Source organism: Zonotrichia albicollis, chromosome 9 (assembly GCF_047830755.1).
Source record: "Zonotrichia albicollis isolate bZonAlb1 chromosome 9, bZonAlb1.hap1, whole genome shotgun sequence".
In the NCBI taxonomy this organism is placed as follows: domain Eukaryota; kingdom Metazoa; phylum Chordata; class Aves; order Passeriformes; family Passerellidae; genus Zonotrichia; species Zonotrichia albicollis.
Window position 1 is genome coordinate 3,867,203 of NC_133827.1, and position 18,610 is coordinate 3,885,812.

Here is an 18,610-nt window from a genome sequence, read left to right on the forward strand (position 1 = left end):
TTCCCAGGGAGGTGGTAGAATCTCCATCTCTGGATGTGTTTAAAAAAGCCTGGACATGGCACTTGGTGCTGTAGTTGAGGTGTCAGGGCATAGGTTGGACTCTATGATCTGAGAGGTCTCTTCCAGCCTCATTATTCTGTGATTCTGTGATTCTGTGTGTGTTCATGGCAATATCACAGGTACTCCTGGGCAAAGTCTCTGAAGCTGCTTTTACTTAACTCAGCAGTGTCTGTCAGAAGGAGAGGACAGAAATGGGGTGAAGAACCTGCTAGAAGGAAATTTGGCTTCACTGATAATTCTGGCAAAACTTTTATTGATTTTGGTGGACTGCAGTTATCCATGTCTTTAAGCCCATCTATTTGGTGATGTCTGAAGGGGGTTTGGGATATTTCATTGTATTTGTTTCTCCTGTGTGCTCGGTAATGCCTTTTGATACATACACAGAGGATGCACAAAGATTGAAACTTGGGCTCCTGATCATATATATAAGCTTATATCACCATCTGTGGAAAAAATATTACTCTTGTGATGTTTCTAAGAGATAAATACATTATCTACAACAGTATTAATTAGATATTATATACTATTAATTAGATAGTATTTGAGATTAACTTGTGGAACCTGTTTTAATAGAATCCAGAAACAACGAATGAATTGTTCTCAAAACTCTACAAAGAGGCTGAGAAGATCAAGCAGTGGAAACTGACTGTGGAAACTGAACTAAACCATAAAGAAAGAAAACTCCAAGAGAACAGAAAGATTATTGAAGCACAGAATAAAGCCATTCAAGAACTGCAGGCCAGTATTGTATAGTGTACATTGAATAGATGAAGTTCAGTGCTTCCTGATTCAGTATGACACTATTATTGATACAATTAAATATTAAAGACTCTTGCAGTTTGGTTTGTGCCTTGAGAAAATGACTATTTTGAGAAGGTGCAGGCACCTGTCCTGTGTGAGGGTGTGTATGAAGAATATACCTGTAAGTGTCTCATTTGCTGGTAAATTATTGTTCATTAATTATTGCATCTTTCATGCAAAAGATGACTCAGCGTGTAATTCCAGATAAAACAGACTTCTGTCTACTGATGCCCCAAATGACTTTTTAATGAGGGATTTGAGAAGTTCAAGTGCATTTCTAATATATTTTTCAATAACAGTGTCTTTTTGCATCTGTTCCCCATGAAATCAGTTTGAAAATGAGAAACTCCATTTGAAACTGGAAGATGAGATATGTGAAAATAAAGATCTCTTGAAAGAGTAAGTAATAGAACCAAGGATATATTTTTGTGGTGGAAATAATCAGTTTCCATGTTGGCAATTTTTTGTAGCTGTTAAATTTTGAAGGTAATTTCCATTGTTACTCCTTAGGTACACAAAGTACTGTGCACTCCTGTGCAAACATGATATTTTTCCCTCCTTTAGAGCTGCTGCTTCGAGGCATCTGTGTAATCTGCTCAAGGAAACCTGCACTCGCTTCACAGAGAAGACCAGCAAATGTAAATGCTGTTTTAGTTTTTATTTATCAGAGTAAATGTACTTCTAGCTTGCTCTAAATTCAAAAACAGAAGCAAGAAGAAGAAATTTCTCATGCTGTTCAGAAAAGTTCTCCAGTTGAGATCTACTGGATGTGGCTCTCAGAATGAGAAGTGAATTTTAAGTGGCTCACAAAATTGGAAGTGAAGCCCCAGGTCTAACAGACTTGTGGTTTGTAGTGCTGAATGCAGAGGGCTTTAGAAGGCAGTGAGATTGTTTGCTGCAAGGGTGCCAGCCTGGGAGCTCCTTGGGTGCCCAAACACTGCTCCAGGTTTGAGGCAGTGCCCACAGCCCCGACTGGCACTGGAGCCACTGCAGAGCAGGGCAGGGCTCCCCAAGGCTACTCAGCCCATTGAAGCTTTGCAGTCCCAGCCACACACTGGGAATGTATTCAGACATGAGAAGTGACACTTCATGCCTGGTTTTAGGCAGTAGAATCTATTCTAAATCCCCAGCACTCTGTAACAAATTTCCAGAGCTGACCTTTCCTGTTTTCAGCCATCACACATTTATGGGGAAAAAAGGTCTGAACCCCAAGGTGTAATGAGTAACTGGAATTCTTCTCATGAAACTGAACAAGCCAAGACAGTTGGATAACTTATTGAAGTTTAAATTCTTGAGGTTTTAAAATATGTTATTGATTGGGAATTTTACTTTATATGCAATTTAGAATTGTTATTATAATCATTAGAATTTTACTAACTTGATCCTGGATACTTAAGAAGTGTCTATTTCTTTTTAGCCTTAATTCTAGAAACACTTGTATATAGTTGTACTGTTCTTTTTTGATAGCTGTTTCTTTTACTGTTCTCTTTTTAATTGTTTTCTTAGGAAAAAATAGTATCAATTACAAAAGTGAAAGGAAAGAAGGAAAAAATGGACATGGAGTGTTGCAATTTTATAATGACAGCTCTGTGGTTATAGGTATCTGCTGATAGGAAAAAATTCAGTGCTAAACCCTAGATTACAGTTTATAAATACTAACAGTTTTGATACATCATTATTCAACAGCATTAATACTGTAATAATTAACATTGTCACATAAACTGATCCAGAATTACACTTTTCACAGAAAAAAATATCTTAGGAAGGAAATTTAAAAGTTGAGGTTGCTTAATGTTTCAATGAAATACACATTTTCCCTAGATTCTGTAACTTTTGACACCATGTTTCATAATTACTTATTTAGTAAGAATGGAGCTGATAATTCCTTTGTTAATTCATTTTGCTGATTAAGTATAATGACTTGGGCAGCTGGCATTCTTGTTCAAAAGAAAAATTTTCTCATATGTTCTTGCTTTGATAGATGAACAGGAAAAGGAAGCAACAATACAATTGTATGAGGAACTTCACAGCAACGTAGAAGTAAGTGAGCAAGCCAGATGAAAGGCATGTGAGTTATGTGAGCTGAGCTGAGTTCCATGTTTATGTTGGGATACTGTTTGTATCCATCCTGTGTGGGTATCAGGTCATGTGTGATGCAGGAAGTTGGGTTTTCAATCCCTTTTCAAGAATTATTTTTGTGTTATATCAAACACATTCAATGGAGAAGGTGCAGCAGTGTGTGGGATGTAGATCCCTGTGATCTGGGTGATGTGTGCTTCGTGCTGGGTCACTGCCACAGCTTCTGGCTTCTGGCTTCTTTTTGGGCTCTGTTTCAGCTCCTGCTGGTTCCTCAGAATGGCTGAGGTGGGCAGCAGCCCCTGGAGAAGTGCCAGGGTTTCCAGTATTGAACTTCAAATATAAAATTTTGTTTTTAGAGAATGACAGTGGCATTTGAAGAGCTTCGTGTGCAAGCAGAGAACGACAGATTGGAAATGAGTTTCAAATGTGAGAATTCTGTTTATTGAGTTTATGCAGCTGGCTCAGTTTTGTACTTCACAGCTTGTGTTACACATGCGGTGTCAGGGCAGGCAGATGTGAAGTGCTGGAATGGTGAGCAGCTCACACTGAGACACTGGGACCCTTCTTTTATTCCTGCTGCCTTTGGTCACTGCCTGGCCCCTTCTGTTGCTGTTCCACTGGGCCAAAGCTGGAACTTTATTTTTAAACAGTCACTCAAAATTGAAGTTTTGTCTGTGAAGTACAGTCTAGAGATCAATACTTACTTCCCATAGTTTGCTTATTTAAATGATAATGCACGAGTGTATAGCTACAGAAACTTTAGCTAAATGCTCTCTCTCTGTTTGTACAGCCTGGTATGTTCCTGTTTCATTTTCACATGCTCTTTTCTGTTTGTATTTTGATTATAAAATCAAACATTGCCTCAGCAATTACTCTTGGGAAACAAATGGTACAGCTGTACAATTCCAAGCAATCTTAAAGTGGAAGTTTTATTGAACTTGTAGTATATTTCAGCTAGAATGTTAACTATGGATGTTACTGTATCTCCAAAGTAAAAGACGAAGCAGAAAAAGTGGACAAGTTTGAGAAAGAATGCAAACTGGAAGTCAGTCAAAAGGAAAAGCAGGTTTGCTCATTTTACCATCTAATATGTAGAGCTTTATTTGTGCCTAAAGGGGCAATGCAAGAGCCAAGAAGTGTTTCTGGGTATTAGGAAAAAAGACAAAATAACATCTGAAGCTGCATTTAAGTCAAATTCTGCTAAGTTTACTGGTGTTTCAGTACCTTTAGTCTCCTGGAATTTATGGTTTGGTTTTGAATTGGAGAACTTTTTTGTTTAATGTGACTTGATCAATATTTGGCTAAGATTATATCTAGACAAATATTATCCATCTGTCTGTCTTTCTGTCTGTCTGTCTTTCTGTCTATCTATCTATCTATCTATCTATCTATCTATCTATCTATCTATCTATCTATCTCTGTCTGCCTGTCTATCTATCTATCTATCTATCTATCTATCTGTCTGTCTGTCTAATCTAACTTGAATAACAGCAAAATGGCTGCTTATCATACCTGGGTACAAATGAAAATTAATATCTGTCCCTTTCCCAGACTTCATGATGATATTTCTTGCATTTTTCTAGATTTCAGCTCTTACCATACAGAGAGATGAAAAAGATGATGTCATAAAAGACATCAAGGCTGAGCTGCAGACATCACAAAATAAGATTGCTGACTTAATGGAAGCAAAATGTAAGCGTTCTGCCTGCTGTGTTTAAATGTAATTGTTTCTAGAATTTAAATGTAATTGTTTATGATTGTTTATTTATTAGATGTAATTGTTTATAGAAGCGTAGGAAACAGGGCCATGATAGTCTTATTCTGTTGCTCGTTGGCAGCAGAATTTTGGGGCCTTGAAGGCCTTATTTTTGTTTGGAGCAGGAGCTGCTCATGTGGGAGCAGGACTGGCAGGGCAGTTTTTAGGGTGAGTCAAGCAGTGAGAGCTTTTGAAAATTGCAAGGGGAAAATATGTTGCTTCAGTTTTGCAAATGTACGGTCAGGCAGATGTCACTGAGGAAACTTTTCAGAATTTGATTTACAATATTTAAGCCATCTATATTCAAATTTTATATATTATTTTATAGTAGATGATATTAGTACCATTTGTCTTTGTTACATTCTTTAAATGTATGTAATTTTCCATTTTTAACAGTGTTTTTTAGTAAATATCGTATTTTTTAAAATATAAACATCTTTTTTTGTTTAGTACATAATGAAGAAATGTTAAAGGAATCCCAGGTCAGTGAAGAACATTTGAGGGCAGAGCTGGAAGAGGCTAAAATTTCATTGCAAAAGGCAGAGGTACCCCTTGCTTATAGTTTTACAGTAGGAATAGACTGGTTGAGTATTTGCATAAGTAATTATGGATACTTTAGACATGAAACAGCTGTAGCTCTTTGTTGCAAAAGATGTTTAGAAATGATATCATGTCTTGAAGGTTACTCAGAAGAACTTGGAAACTGAGTTCCAGACTACAGTGAAAACATTAATTCAGGTCACTGGAGAAAAGGAAGAGCAGGAGGAAGAATGTAAAAAAATGAAGGCTTTGCTTGCAGCCCTGACAGAGGAGTTTGAGACTTCTGTTGCCAATTTGAAAAGCTTGCTGCAAGAAGAGCAAAATAGGTAAATTAATGAGTTTAAATTCCAAGAGTGATCTTACAGGTTGCAGTCTATGACAAAATCAATAACAATTGGAAATGAAGCTGAAATTTGGAGGTTTTTTCCCCACAGTGGTCTAAATGCAGAGAGTTTAATGTAATTTTTTTTGTTTGTGATAGCTGATACTGTATAAAAAGTAAATTTTTGCCCCCTCCAATTTTCACAATTCTCTCTTTAAGAAATACAGATTTCTGTAGGTATATATTTGTTTACTTTTATGTCTACTGTTCTGAGGTTGTAAAAGTGAAATTTGATGTGTGTTGCAGGCAGATCTATCACCTGCCAGTTGAAAGATAAGTGTTCTTAAAGTGCTTGTGGGAAGACTTTGTCTTCTTGTCCTGTAAGTTTCAAATGCAGTGCTTTGTACTCTACATTTGGGGTTTTTAATTTACCATTTTCTTAGATTAAAGAAATCTGAAGATGATTCAAAGCTACTTACCTTGGAGCTCCAGAATAAATCTGCTGAACTGGGTAAGGCTTGTAGAAAGGCAGGAAATGAGCTGGGCAGTAATAAAAATGTTTTCTGCTGTTGTCTGGAAATGGACTGTCTCTGGTAGCTGGGAAATGATTTTACAGTACCTCTACCTGTCAGGAATGCCTGGATTTATTTTTACTCAGTTGATCCCTTTTCTTTGGGGGTCATTGGCGCTGGCAGCAGCCAAAGGGCAGTGCTGTGCACAGCTCCAATAGTCAGATCATTCATGCATGAATTCCTCTGGAGGTAATTTTGGTTTGCAGCTCAGAGCAGCAGCACTGCAGGTGCCAGGAGTGACTTCTGCAGCACAGATAAAACCCTCCCATGGAGGTTTCTGTGACCCTGCCCATGCTGGAAGTGCAATGATGCTGGCAGGGGTTGTCTTTAAATATCATCAGTTTGATATCCTGTGGTTTCTAGGAATGTGCTCCTTAGTCCCCAGAGTAAGAGCTCTGCCTTGCTGTTGAATACTTGCAGAAAATACCAGAATTGTGAAAGTGCACATAGAAACCATTTGGAAGTTAGTAACAACTAGTTTCCTTTCTCAGCATATCCATCTGATACCTTCAGCAGTTCAGATTTTTTTTCTGGAACAATGCAGGTGCATCAATATTTGGAGAACACTCTAGTCTTACAGTCCATGGTTTATCTGAAGCTATAATTGTGGAAAACATAATAGGCTCTAAATTTTATATAAGATAAATATTTAGTTTCTCCTCAGATATAGATTTGCTAATGTCTGAATCATTTTCTCAAGTCTACATTTAGATTAAGTCATGAATTAGCTTTTCAGTTTCTTAATTAATCCAACAAGTTTTGAGAACTGGGTATTGCAAAAGGAGAAATGTTTTATACTGCCTGCTAAATATGAAAAAATCATTTCTGTTCCAATTATTTTACATTCCATGTGCTGTAGAAGAGATGACTAAAGTGAAACGTGATAAAGAAGTGCAACTTGAAGAGCTGTCAGAAACTCTGGTAAATGTTCATTTTATTAATCTCATGGCATTTGCTCTTCATATGAAATTCCTCTTGCTTTGTAAGTATCTTAAATGCCATAAATAAACTCCATCTAGTCTACCTTAACATTTCTACTAAACTTTCTCACACACAATTTCAGTGTTTTCTTTGAAGAACTTCTTTATTGCCTCTGTTTGTCCTGTCTCCTGTGCTTTTGGTTTTTCTTGTCTCCCATGTTTTTGGTTTTCCTTCCCAAGTTTTTTGGTTATTTCCTTCTTTGTTCATGCCCATTCAAATGCCACTCCCTCTGGATATAAAGTTTTCCCATTTTTTCTTCCTTCCAGGAAGGTAATTAGCTCTGGCCTCTGTGAACCCTGCTGTGCTCTGACACAGGCCCATTTTCTGTCACAGAAGTCTAAGCTATATGAAATACACTCTTAACAAAGGTTTATTTTCATTATGATTTTATATTTACAAGCCTAACAAGAATCCATATCAACTAAAATTAGGATTGTGTGAAATGATGAGTGCATTTTACTGTGTCTGCTTGTTGATATAATCTGTGCATTGAGTGATCTGAACTGAGTTTCACTCATTTTCTAAAATGGGCAAATTGGAGGACTTTTACTGAAGAAGAATCTTGAGGCTACTGTAGAAAATATGCAGAGAGAGAAAAATGTGGAGAGAGAAATGAAAATGCTCTCCATCTGAGAGAGGTCTGAAGCAGGGCAACAGTAACATGTTTTTAGAAATAGTGCAGTTGCACATCATGACTTGGATACAAGTTTATACATAGAAACAACACCAGAGCAGGGTCCCACCCTAATTGTACAGCCCAGGTAATGAAACTCACAGCAAGGGACAGACACGAACAGCACCGGTGTCACAGTTCACTATCTCACACCACTTCCAGATCCCAGCAGAGACTGCAAAGATCCAATCTGGATAATCCATGGCATGGATGTTGTTGGGTTCTTCTGAAAGCCTTGTGCTCATGTCTGATAACCTCCAGCATTTGGAGTTTGCACATGGATACTCAAAACTCTTCCTTTTCATTTTGCAGAAAGAATTGCAGGATTTGAAAGCACAGCTGACAAGTACAGCTGAGAAGGAACAAGATTATTTAAAGCAGCTTGTAGCTCTGAAAACAGATCTTGAACAAGAGGCGTATGACCATTTTAAAAATATAATATTGAATTAGTTTTGGTGTAATATAGAAGTTGCTTTAATCCACAGTGAAATGAACTATGATTGTTTGCTTATGAAAATTTTGAACCACATATATGCCATTAATTATATACTTACATTTCTAAATTCCACTTTCTCTATTTGTATGTATTCTATGGCATATGTAGTTGTTCCATATCTCTCTGACTTATTTAACAAGAAGAGAAAGTTTCTGAATTCATAGTTAATCTTGCTTTAAAATACATAATCTTCGCTAACCATTATATTTATATAAAAGTTGACTCTGATTTTCTTTCCTTCTTCTGTCACCTTTTTACATCTCTCTGACTCTGCGGCAAAGCTTATATTTGTAGATAAAGGCCTGGACTTCTTTTAGCATGGAATAACACTTGATAATGGGTGTGTTTAATTAAAAAGGAGATTTCAAAGTACATCTTCTTATTCCTCTTGGGCATTTGATTTAAATTAGGTTAAAGAAGGAACAGCTAACAGTGTATCTCAGTAAGCTTTCACTAGAGAAAGAACAAACAGCACAACAGAAAAATGCTGTGGCTGCAGAACTCCAGAAGCTGCAAGAACAACAAGAGGCAAGTTGTAAACTTCCAGCTTTCTTGAAAGGACAATACTCAATTTGACAAATTACTCAGTTTCACAAATTAGATGATGAGCTGCAACATGACTTGGGTCTGTAGAGCACCTGAGCTAATTTTTGTGTTTGAATTGGAAAGGAAGTGTATTTACACTTGTGAACAAGCAGGTCAGTGTGCTTTGGATGTCTTTGAATTTTTTAAGAAGTCACATTGAATTTTGTTTCTTTGCTGACACATGGGTCTTTATTTAGGATAGTAAGAAAAAAGAAGAAAATACAAAGCAGTTAGTTGAAAATTTAGAAGAGGCAAATAGCCAGCTAAGGCAAGTAAAAACAAATATTAATAAGTGATATTGTTAAAGGAAGAAGACTCAAATACTTAATTGTGTTCATATGCTGCTTTCTGGCATACTTTGATTAATGTTTTTCTAGATTACATAGCTAAACAGAAACTATTCAGAATTGCTGTTGGCCAAGTAGAAATTTTCTCAGATTAGAAATACCAATTGCTGCAGGAACAATGATTGCCATCATTTTGTATTACACAGTAGGAGCTGTCTTGTTTTGCATTAGACATCTCAGGTGTGAAGGAAATTCAAATGGAAGCTGAAGGTTATGGATGAAATGTGACAAGGCAAAACTGGATCAGAGTTACTCTCTGTATCCCCAGTTCAATAGACAGGCAGCTCCCATGTTTCAGAGCTGCACTGCAATAGTCCAGGTCAGGATGGATTTTCCTTGGGTTCCTGGAACATCTTTTCCTACTTACAAGAAGTATGGACAGTTCACATATTGACTTACTGGGCATGTTGCTGCATTTTAAGAACATTTTCATTGAGCAGCTTATGAAGTTCCCATCAACATTAGCAGCTCTTTTTAGAAAATAAAATATGGGTTTGTTAGAAGTACTGAAAATAAGTTAAAGGCAATAAGGAAATATTTACTAATGCTTGTTAATTTGGCACTTAGAAATGAACTGGAGTCTTTGAAGGAGAAAATGGCAAAGACAGGTGAAGAGATGAAAAGTACACTGGATGAAAGAGAAGAAAATGTATGTCCTGTGTCATGAAAATATCTTACAGAACCTGTAGGACAGCATTCAATGTAAAATCTTTGTTGGGGTTTTTTCTGCAAAGCTCTGCCTGGGGGATGTTATCTCTGCCAGAGGTTTCTTCTTTCCCAGCTGCTGCCAGCTGTGCCATTGTGTGTCCACATGTGAGCCCTGGTGTTTCAAAAGACAAGCACAGTCACTGGGATGTTCACTCTTTGCTGGAAGTTTAATATTAAAGATTTGTTTGTTTTCAGGCAAACAGAGAACCTGCTTTTCTGTTTTTTCATATACCCACTCAGTGATGGAAGGGTTCTGGATTATCTTTTTCTGTGTAGTGTGAGTTTTAGCTTAAATAGATTCAAACATTTTTACTTTCTTTCTATTGGTTCAAAGCAACCTGGGGTTTTCAGCAAAATTTCAAAATTTCATTGTAAAAGTCCAAGATTTACAATTGTAATTTCAGGTTAAGAGTACTGAAAATGAAATTTCAAGAAAGGAAAAGCCATTGAAGATTCTAGAGAATAATTGGGAAAATTCATTTTTTCATGGATGTAGGGAACTTCATACAAGTGCATTTTTGAAATTGTGAAGATACTGGGTTTTTTTTTTCTTCTTCTTTCTTAACTCTATAATCACTAAAGAACTGGTTCACTGCTCTTAATTAACATCTTGTGGTACTTTATGGCTAAAACTCTGATTATTCTAACATGGCAGCTGGTGTTTCAGTCCTATTGGAACAAACCAGACTGGTGCAAGTGCAGGTTTGAGAACATTTACAGGAATTGCTCACACAGGGAGTAATTTGTAGAATTTACTAATTCATGTCTGAAATATCTCTTTCAGATGAATAATTTAAAGAAGCAGGTGGAAAATAAAACCAAATGCATTGAAGAGCTACAGCAGGAGGTGTGTAGAGATTTTAATGTCACAAATACATAAACACATTATACTTTGGGTTGCCTTTTCAGCAGGTTTGTGTCTGCTGTGATGTCTTTAGATACACCTATGTAATTTAAAAATTCTCCTTTCTTATCCTGACCCTGAGCAAATTAGGGAGTCATGTTAGGAATCACTTGATTTGTTAAATGAGCCTTAATTTGAAAAAAGCAATTGCAAAAATAATATCTTTAATAAACTTCTATTTTTTTTTTCATTTAGTGCATAGTGTTATTTATGTATTTGTAATGAGTATCTCAGTTACCACTAGTAGAAAAAAATTCTGCTCTGGCACAAACTGTAGTAACTTCACTGTAAAAATAAATTACTTGTATTTTTGGTCATGACATCTTCACACCTTCTGTCAGCAGCATCTTAGTTTTAATTCCCATTCTGCACCTCATTTGTTATTCCCTGCTGCTCAGGAGGAGCCTTTCCTAAGGTCACGAAGAAACAGTAATTATCACAGAAATTAGCTGAACATTGATTTGTTTGAAGGATTGTTCTGGAACCTGAGCTGCACAACAGAGCGTTATTTGCCTGATGAAAGCTGGAATTTCTTGATGCAGTTAAACCATGACATAATTCTATTAACTTATTAAGGTAATGCTTGTTTTGTTTAATTTCAACAGAATAAGGTGCTGAAAAAGAAAATTACTGCAGAAAGCAAGAAAAGCAATACTTATGAAGGGAAGGTAGGTTTAAATAACATCATGTAGAGGATGAGGTGAGCGGTTTTAGCTCCCAGTGTAAGTAATGATAATACTTGTTAAATACATTCTGAGCTGGTTTATGGATCTGGGATACAGACTTTGCAGGAATGAGCTCATAGTTTTTAGAAGATGCTTCCATTTTAATCATTGGGCACTGACTATTGGGCATTTAAGAGAAGGATTCAAATTCCAATTAATGATGTTTCTAATCCATTCCTTACTTTTTTTTTTTTGTTGTTGTTGATAGTGGACTGAACAGGGTTCAGCAACCTCATTGTAACAGAAAAGCATTTAAAATACATATATATATGTAAATATTACTCTTTTTAGTCTGTTCTTTAAATGTGTTTTGCAGTGTCAATCCCTCTGATGGGAATATTGTGTCCAGCTTTGGGTACTGCACTTGAAGAAAAGTGGAGTGTTTGAGGATATTCATATGATAAAGTTAAAAGGAAAAACTGTAATCAAAATGCACAGCTGGGAGGAAAATGTACCATAAAACCTGTGAAAATCTGATACAGATTTACAAGAGAGAAAAACCAAACATCTGTGTTTGTTCTTTCCTGAGGCATTCACAGCATTTAGGGTGACTGCTTAGGGCACTCTTCCCCATTGTGCTGTTGCCATTGTTCCTTTGAGTATTTTCTAACTCACTTCAGGCCAAAGTTCAACTCTTTATTAAAAAAAACAAACCTGAACTTTTAAATAGGAAACACTTGAATCATACCTGAAAAGTAACAGTGTTTGTGCTCAAAAATAAGAGGTAAGAAAAAATCATCAACATTGTAATTCCTAAACAAATAACAGCAGCAATTCTGCTTTCTCAAAAGGTGAATAAATTGCAGTTAGAGATGGAAAATATGAACAAGCAACATAAGGAAGAAGTTGACATCTATAAAAAAGACATAGAAACAAGAAAAGTAAATGAAAATAAACTTCGTGAAGAGGTGAGAGCTGTTAATTTTTACTGCAGTTTAATTTTTTTTAAGTTTAAAATGTTTTTCTGAAGCTTTATTGGCCAGAGTCCTTGCTCATATTTCAGTCTTATCAATATAAATGGAACTTGTTGTGTTTGCCTGTGAGCAAAGCTTTAGTACATTAGGTGCTTAGGATGAAGTATTTGAATATGTCTTTGACAATGAGAACTCCATTAAAAATTCCTTCTTTCAAGATATAGTTTAAAGAAATTTCACCCTTGGTATAAAGTCAGCCCAGTTAAATTAGATTATAACTTCTCCCACATTAGGATTTTTCTGCCCACACTTTTTTTATAGCAATGCTAGGAAGTGTTAGGGCAGAGTGCTTGAAATGGCCTTTTGGTTTGCAGTGAGCTTGCCTGCCATGGCTGTACCTTTGATCTTGCCCATTTTAACAATCTGCAGAAAAGATGAGGGATTGGAAAGGGATCTTAAAAGCAAATGAAGCCCAAGTGGGACTGCAAACTTTGCACCCACAGGGGGAAGAAGAAATTGAGATTTAAAAGAAATATATTGTTATGTTGATGAATGAAATGCAATTTATTACTGACAGGTAGAAAAGATGAGGTTGCTTTGTGATGAAACTGCAATGATACAGAGAGAAACTGATGGCAGATGTCAGCACAAGATAACTGAGATGATGGCACTGATGGAAAAGCACAAGGTCAGAGATTTTCCTGCTTGCTGTGGTTTGCAATGGGTGATACCATGTCAATACCATGTTTATAACTTGTGACACCACATTAATGACCTTTCAAAAGCAGAAACAGGCCTGAGTCTGGGAAAAGGCAGCTGAACACATGCTGCACTTTGCATCATCTAAGATTAAATTCATTTGAAGATTATGAACACATTCCTATGGGCAGATAAATTTCAATAATCTAAACTTCTGGGGTTGTTAGATTTCTTTTTCAGTTCAGGCTTCCTTTGATACCATCTGAATGCAATATTTTTCAGTATCAGTTTGGCCTCTTTCTCAGAGGTTACCTAGTGACTGTCAGCAGTTTAGCCTGACACATTTTAGTTTACCTTTCTATTCCTCATTTTGCAATATCTTTAGCAGATACATTAATCAAGATGGCACAGTTGGCTCTTAGTGCTGAGCACATATTGCTGCACAGAAATAAAGCACTCTCTGCCAGTCCACAAAATAATAGTTGAATTGAGCATTTCCTGTTTTACGGTTTCTGCAGAAGCATCAATGAATCTTTTCTTTCTGAATCTTAAGAGCCTGGTTTGAAAAAATGATGTTTTAAGACTGGATAACTCTATAATTGCAACATGTAGTCACATGTTTTGAGTTTGTTGTTGGTTTGGTTTTTTTACCACAGAATGAATATGATAAAATGGTTGAAGAAAAAGATGCAGAGTTAAAAGTATATAAAATGAAACAGCAAAAGCAATTCTCATCAGAAAGAGCCCTGGTAAGGAGCACTTTCCAATGGTCAATAATTCAGTGAAGGGGTTGATGTCCTTGTGTAGTGGTTTTATATTGGCTAAGTGCCAGGCACACACAAAAAATACATCACTCATTTTTCTCTGCTGTAGTTGAGCAGAGGAGGGGAAAGAAAAAATCAAGGACTGAGTTGAGATAAAGATTAGGAGAAAAACAGTTTGAGGGTAAAGCAGATTCAGACTTAAATAGTGTAAAAAATTATTATTGATAGAATTAATAGTGAGTAATGAGAATTAAACTAAACCCTTAAAACACCTTTTTTCCCAATCCCTCCCTCTTGCCCACCAACAGCACAGAGAGACAAAAGATGTGATCTTCAGTCAGTTTGTGACTTCTAAAAGTCTTTTTTCAGTTTGCTTAGAGAGTTTCTTTTTCCTGCTGTCCTCTGGGGTCTTTCCCACCAGAGACATTCTCTGGGAACTCTTCCAGTGTGGTTTGAATTTTTACCAGTAGCAGTGCCACCCAACCCGCTGCAACAGATCTTATTCTGGGCACTAAAAACTCCAAATGTTTCTAAAAATAAATAGGGGTAGCAGTGTGTTTGTGTCTGCTCCTCCAGATATTGTGTCATGTTCTGACTCCCCACTTTGAATAGGAAACTTTAGTTTTAAATATTTAGATTGTGCCCTTTCACCTCTGTTCTCCCAACTGTTTTAAGGTATTACCTTGAACATTTCTGATCAAATACCTGTTTCTTACAGTGCTTCAGTCTTTCTTAAACAAGCCAAAGCAAAGCTTCAAGTATAGGGCTGAAAAGCACATAGAAATATCTTGTGTATCTAATGAGTATCCTGTTAATTACTGTCTCACCTGGGACTGTTTTCCTTTTTCTGGGCTGTGCATAGTTAACCCTGTCCTTTATTTAATGGTTTGTAGGAAAATGAGCTGTCATGTTTGAAAAGGGAACTGTCCTCCCTTAAGGAACTACTGAGAGCAGAAATGGAAGAAAAGGTGGAGTTTTTTTATTCCCTGAGCAGTGGGGGTGAGAGGTGTGGCTTGGGCTTGTGCTGTGGGAGGAGCTGGGTAAGAAATGAAACTGAACAGAAAAACGGTGACTTTGGAATGCTGGGGTTGTGCCAAATCTGGTCATAGATTTGTGTGAACTTTGTAACAGTCTGTGATTATAGATTACATATAAATAAACAAACAACAAAACAAAACTCTCCTTTATTTTTGGTAATTTTAACTAGCTAAAGAAAAAAAGTTCCCTGAACTGCAGAGTTTTTTTCAGTGACTTTTGAATGCTGGGGTTGTACTAAACCTGGTCATATTTTTCATATTTTTGTGTGAACTTTGTAACAGTCTGTGATTATAGACTGTGCTCTGTAATTACACCAATAAGATTTTTAACAACTGAAATCAAATAAATGTTTCCTTGCTGTCGCATAACTCTTTTGTAGGAGAATCTTGTAAAAGAGCACTCTGGCAGTATGATTGCTGAAAGTGAAAAGAAACACAAGGTAACTTGAACTTTTTAATTGCTTTTAGAATTTGGGAGTGTTTATATGTGTAGAATCAATTGAAGTGCCATGAGAATTTATTTGCATTCAACAAAAGACATTGGAATGCTTTTGACTTCAAACTTTTTAAATTATAGAAAATACAAACTTATGTTCCTGGGACTCCTAAACCTTGTTTAGATCTATACAGTGAATCTATTAATGTAAAAAATAGAAAGTCTCCAAATTATATTCCTAAATTAAAAAAAAATAAAAGTAAAAATAAAAAATGTGTTCTTCAGAACAGGAAGTCCCTTCGACAGTCCAACATTGAAGTTTTGTAACTCCTAACAGTGAATTTTTCTTGTTGCATTTTTCTGCCTGTATTTCTTACTTCTCTGTAGATGATTTTTTTTTTTCCCTCTGAGATAAGACGGGATTTTAAAGGGTCACACCATTCCATGGAGATATTAGCAGTTTCTGGAAGGGCTCCCAGTGTGTAATTTTTCTTGCTCAGTTGTTGATTTTTTTATGTCTCTAGAACTGATTTACTTAGTCTTACAAGTGTCCATTTGTAAAGGCACTTTTCCTCTCTGGAAGAGAAAAAAGCTGATTCAGCTGTAAAAATGGTCAAAGTATCAAAGTAGTCCTGACTGCAGAACTCACCCTTCTTCCCTGTCAGGAGTTCACTTGTGGTTTTCACATTGGAACAATGGAATCCAGCACTGTTTTGATGTTATCTGTCTAAAAAAGACTGCACTGGACCATTCAATGCTTCTCTTTTTAACTTCTAATGAAAAAACTATTTTAAGAAACACCAATCTTGATGTAGCTATCAATCTTTCTCTGAAAGCCTTTTCCTGCAGTTTTGTTTGTTCCCATTTTCTTTGATGTTTGATAGAGTCCAATGTATTGGCTACAGTTCAGAATAACCTGAATTTCTGCAGATAAGCATGGAGAACTTAAATACAATGTGCCATGAAACTCAGCTCTTCCATAGCTTCCCCTTCATTCTCCTCATTTGGCAACAAAAATAATATAAAAAATTATATTTACACCCCACCCCACTTTGTTTGGGTCTTTGCTCCATGTTTGGATGGAAAGTTCAGAGTTCCACCATTTCTGTCAGGTGAATTCTTGGACACTCAGACTGTAAACTGGGCCCTGAGTTTGGCTTTAGATTCCCTACTTACCCCATAAAATATAATCTAAAAAGAGAAACATTTTCTTTCCCAGACATGTGTTACAAAGACTCCTCCAGTGGATAAAATGCAGAGTGGAAGAAGCACAAACCTGCCTGCAGAGCAGAGCAGCAGGAAAAAACAGAAAGTGCAGGTGCAGCTGGACACTGAGTCAGACAGCTCTGAGCACACTGACCTCCTGGTAAGAGCCAGAGAACAAATAATGGGCTGAGCAGCTCTTTGTGCTCACTGCTGGGGCTGAGAATGGAAATAAAGAGTTTGGGCTTCCACATTCCAGCCGATATTTATCTGTATATTTTTAATTTATTGGTTCTTTCTGGAATTGTCATTGTATGTACATAATTACCATTCTTTTTATTGAACTGTTATGCCTCATAATGACATCTTAACTTTTTTTTTTCATAGTTTAATATCCTTAGAGGGAAAGAAAAAGTATTTTTAATATAGTGTGACTAAGTACCTTTAACTTTTAACTTTTAATTTATTAGAGCATAGTCTCGGAAGAAGAAATGTTTAAAAATTTGTACAAAGATTATCCACAAGCTTCACGGTTACATTCCACAGCACCAGAAAAGGTATGTTAGCCTTTCCTAAGATTAAAGCAAGCAGTTAATCAGATTGTTTACAGAAACGAAAGGATGGCTTTATTTTCCTTCCCAGAGCCCAGCTCCATGCAGTGTGAAATCTCCAGGCTCTGCTCTGAAACTCAAAACCATGAGGAGAATGCGCGAGGCGGGCTGGGCTGCGCTCTCCAAAATGGACAGGAAAAGGAAAATTAAAGATGCTGTAAAGCTCTTTGCTTAAAATGCAGAAATGTCCAGTGCCCTGGCATTGCTTGCAGGGCTGTTTTTCTCTCAGTTAGTGCTTTGTTGCATTTTTCTGTCATATTCAGTGTGTTTAATACTGTGTTCATTCCTTTACACATATAAACTTTAGAGATCTATAACTGCAACCCCTGCATAGCATTTTCCACCTTTCCTCCCTTGTGCTTCAAAATGTTGAGACGAAAATTGGCCAATTTTAAATTTGGAAATAAATAGAACTACATAGAAAGTTGTTTCAAAGCTGTTTCTAGCATTAGAAATTCTAGTTTTAAATAACTTCTGTTCTTTTGCATTTACTCTGTTTCTCTTAACACATAAATACTTAGTGGAGAAAATGTAGCTGTAAAATGTATGTTCTTTTACTGAAGTCCTCTTGCTTTTTCCTGTATTTTAATGGCTGTTAGACCTGTCTTTTAGATTGTTTTATTTTCAGTATGTTAAAATGGTTTTGAAACTTCTAAAATTTCAGTAGAATTACTTGTATTTAAAAAGATTTCAGCTTCATAAGGAGTGAAATATGCATGTTATAAGATTGTGAAGACAATGTTAAGATGCCATTAAATTATTTATCTGAAATATAAAGTTTGGGACTATTTGTTGTTGCTTTACATATTTGAACACAGACAGAAATCACCCACCGGCCTTCCTAGGGACCAGCACAAGTGCAAGGATAGTTTAGAACATCTATTTCTGTATAAATCCTTGATTAATCTTGGTTTCACAACAACGACAAACCCTACTTCAGAGCCTAGACATAACAGGAAAACTACAAGTACATCTTAAAATATCATGAAAAATCAAAAATCCCAAATGCAGCTGAAGTGGGAAGCAAAACATATTTGTTTTATTCTTTTTGTGTAGTCTTAGGGATAGGCCAGTAGTTTGGGTTCCTTATGTTGAGCTGTTGAACAGTGATGTAAATGAGATTTGCTAATGTATGTAGCTAACAAATATTGTGCAAAGACCTGGAAGAATATGCTGTGCTTTCCCCATGAGCACCTGAAAGTGAAAAATGGAAGTTTGTACTGCCCACTTCTAGACTCAAACAGTAACTAATCAATTAGAGCCTTGGTATATTTTAGGGACATGAATCCATGGTATATCACGTAATTCTCCTGATCCTGTGAGTGTGTCCTGTGAGGTGCTGTGTCAATCACCTGAAAAAGGACAAAAATATTGCCAGCAACACTGCAGAAAGCTTG

At 36.4% G+C, this 18,610-nt stretch overlaps 1 protein-coding gene across 3 annotated transcripts; it reads left to right on the forward strand.

Moving 5' to 3' along the window:
* The first annotated feature begins 1,119 nt into the window (after positions 1-1,119).
* Positions 1,120-17,958, forward strand: LOC102063750 (synaptonemal complex protein 1-like). Of its 3 annotated transcripts, XM_074546716.1 has the most exons (18): positions 1,120-1,260; positions 1,426-1,499; positions 2,843-2,901; positions 3,297-4,006; positions 4,524-4,632; positions 5,378-5,562; positions 6,002-6,069; positions 6,990-7,051; positions 10,705-10,767; positions 11,430-11,492; positions 12,341-12,457; positions 13,041-13,151; positions 13,819-13,911; positions 14,820-14,894; positions 15,344-15,403; positions 16,619-16,765; positions 17,073-17,159; positions 17,245-17,958. In XM_074546716.1, the coding sequence occupies exons 6-18, from the start codon at positions 5,477-5,479 to the stop codon at positions 17,386-17,388; spliced, it is 1,176 nt and encodes a 391-aa protein (XP_074402817.1). In that variant the 5' UTR covers positions 1,120-1,260; positions 1,426-1,499; positions 2,843-2,901; positions 3,297-4,006; positions 4,524-4,632; positions 5,378-5,476; the 3' UTR covers positions 17,389-17,958. The 3 variants fall into 3 exon arrangements, with proteins under 3 accessions (XP_074402817.1, XP_074402818.1, XP_074402819.1); XM_074546717.1 differs by lacking the exon at positions 3,297-4,006; XM_074546718.1 differs by lacking the exons at positions 1,120-1,260; positions 1,426-1,499; positions 2,843-2,901; ... (3 more) ...; positions 6,002-6,069; positions 6,990-7,051 and adding an exon at positions 9,251-9,861.
* The last annotated feature ends 652 nt before the right edge of the window (positions 17,959-18,610 follow it).

Excerpts from the sequence above, each read along its gene's own strand:
- LOC102063750 (XM_074546716.1), top strand. The coding sequence starts at position 5,477 with ATGAAGGCTTTGCTTGCAGCCCTGACAGAGGAGTTTGAGACTTCTGTT. Across the intron at positions 6,070-6,989 it reads GAATAAATCTGCTGAACTGG|AAGAGATGACTAAAGTGAAA; the intron begins GTAAGGCTTGTA and ends CATGTGCTGTAG. Across the intron at positions 10,768-11,429 it reads TTGAAGAGCTACAGCAGGAG|AATAAGGTGCTGAAAAAGAA; the intron begins GTGTGTAGAGAT and ends TAATTTCAACAG.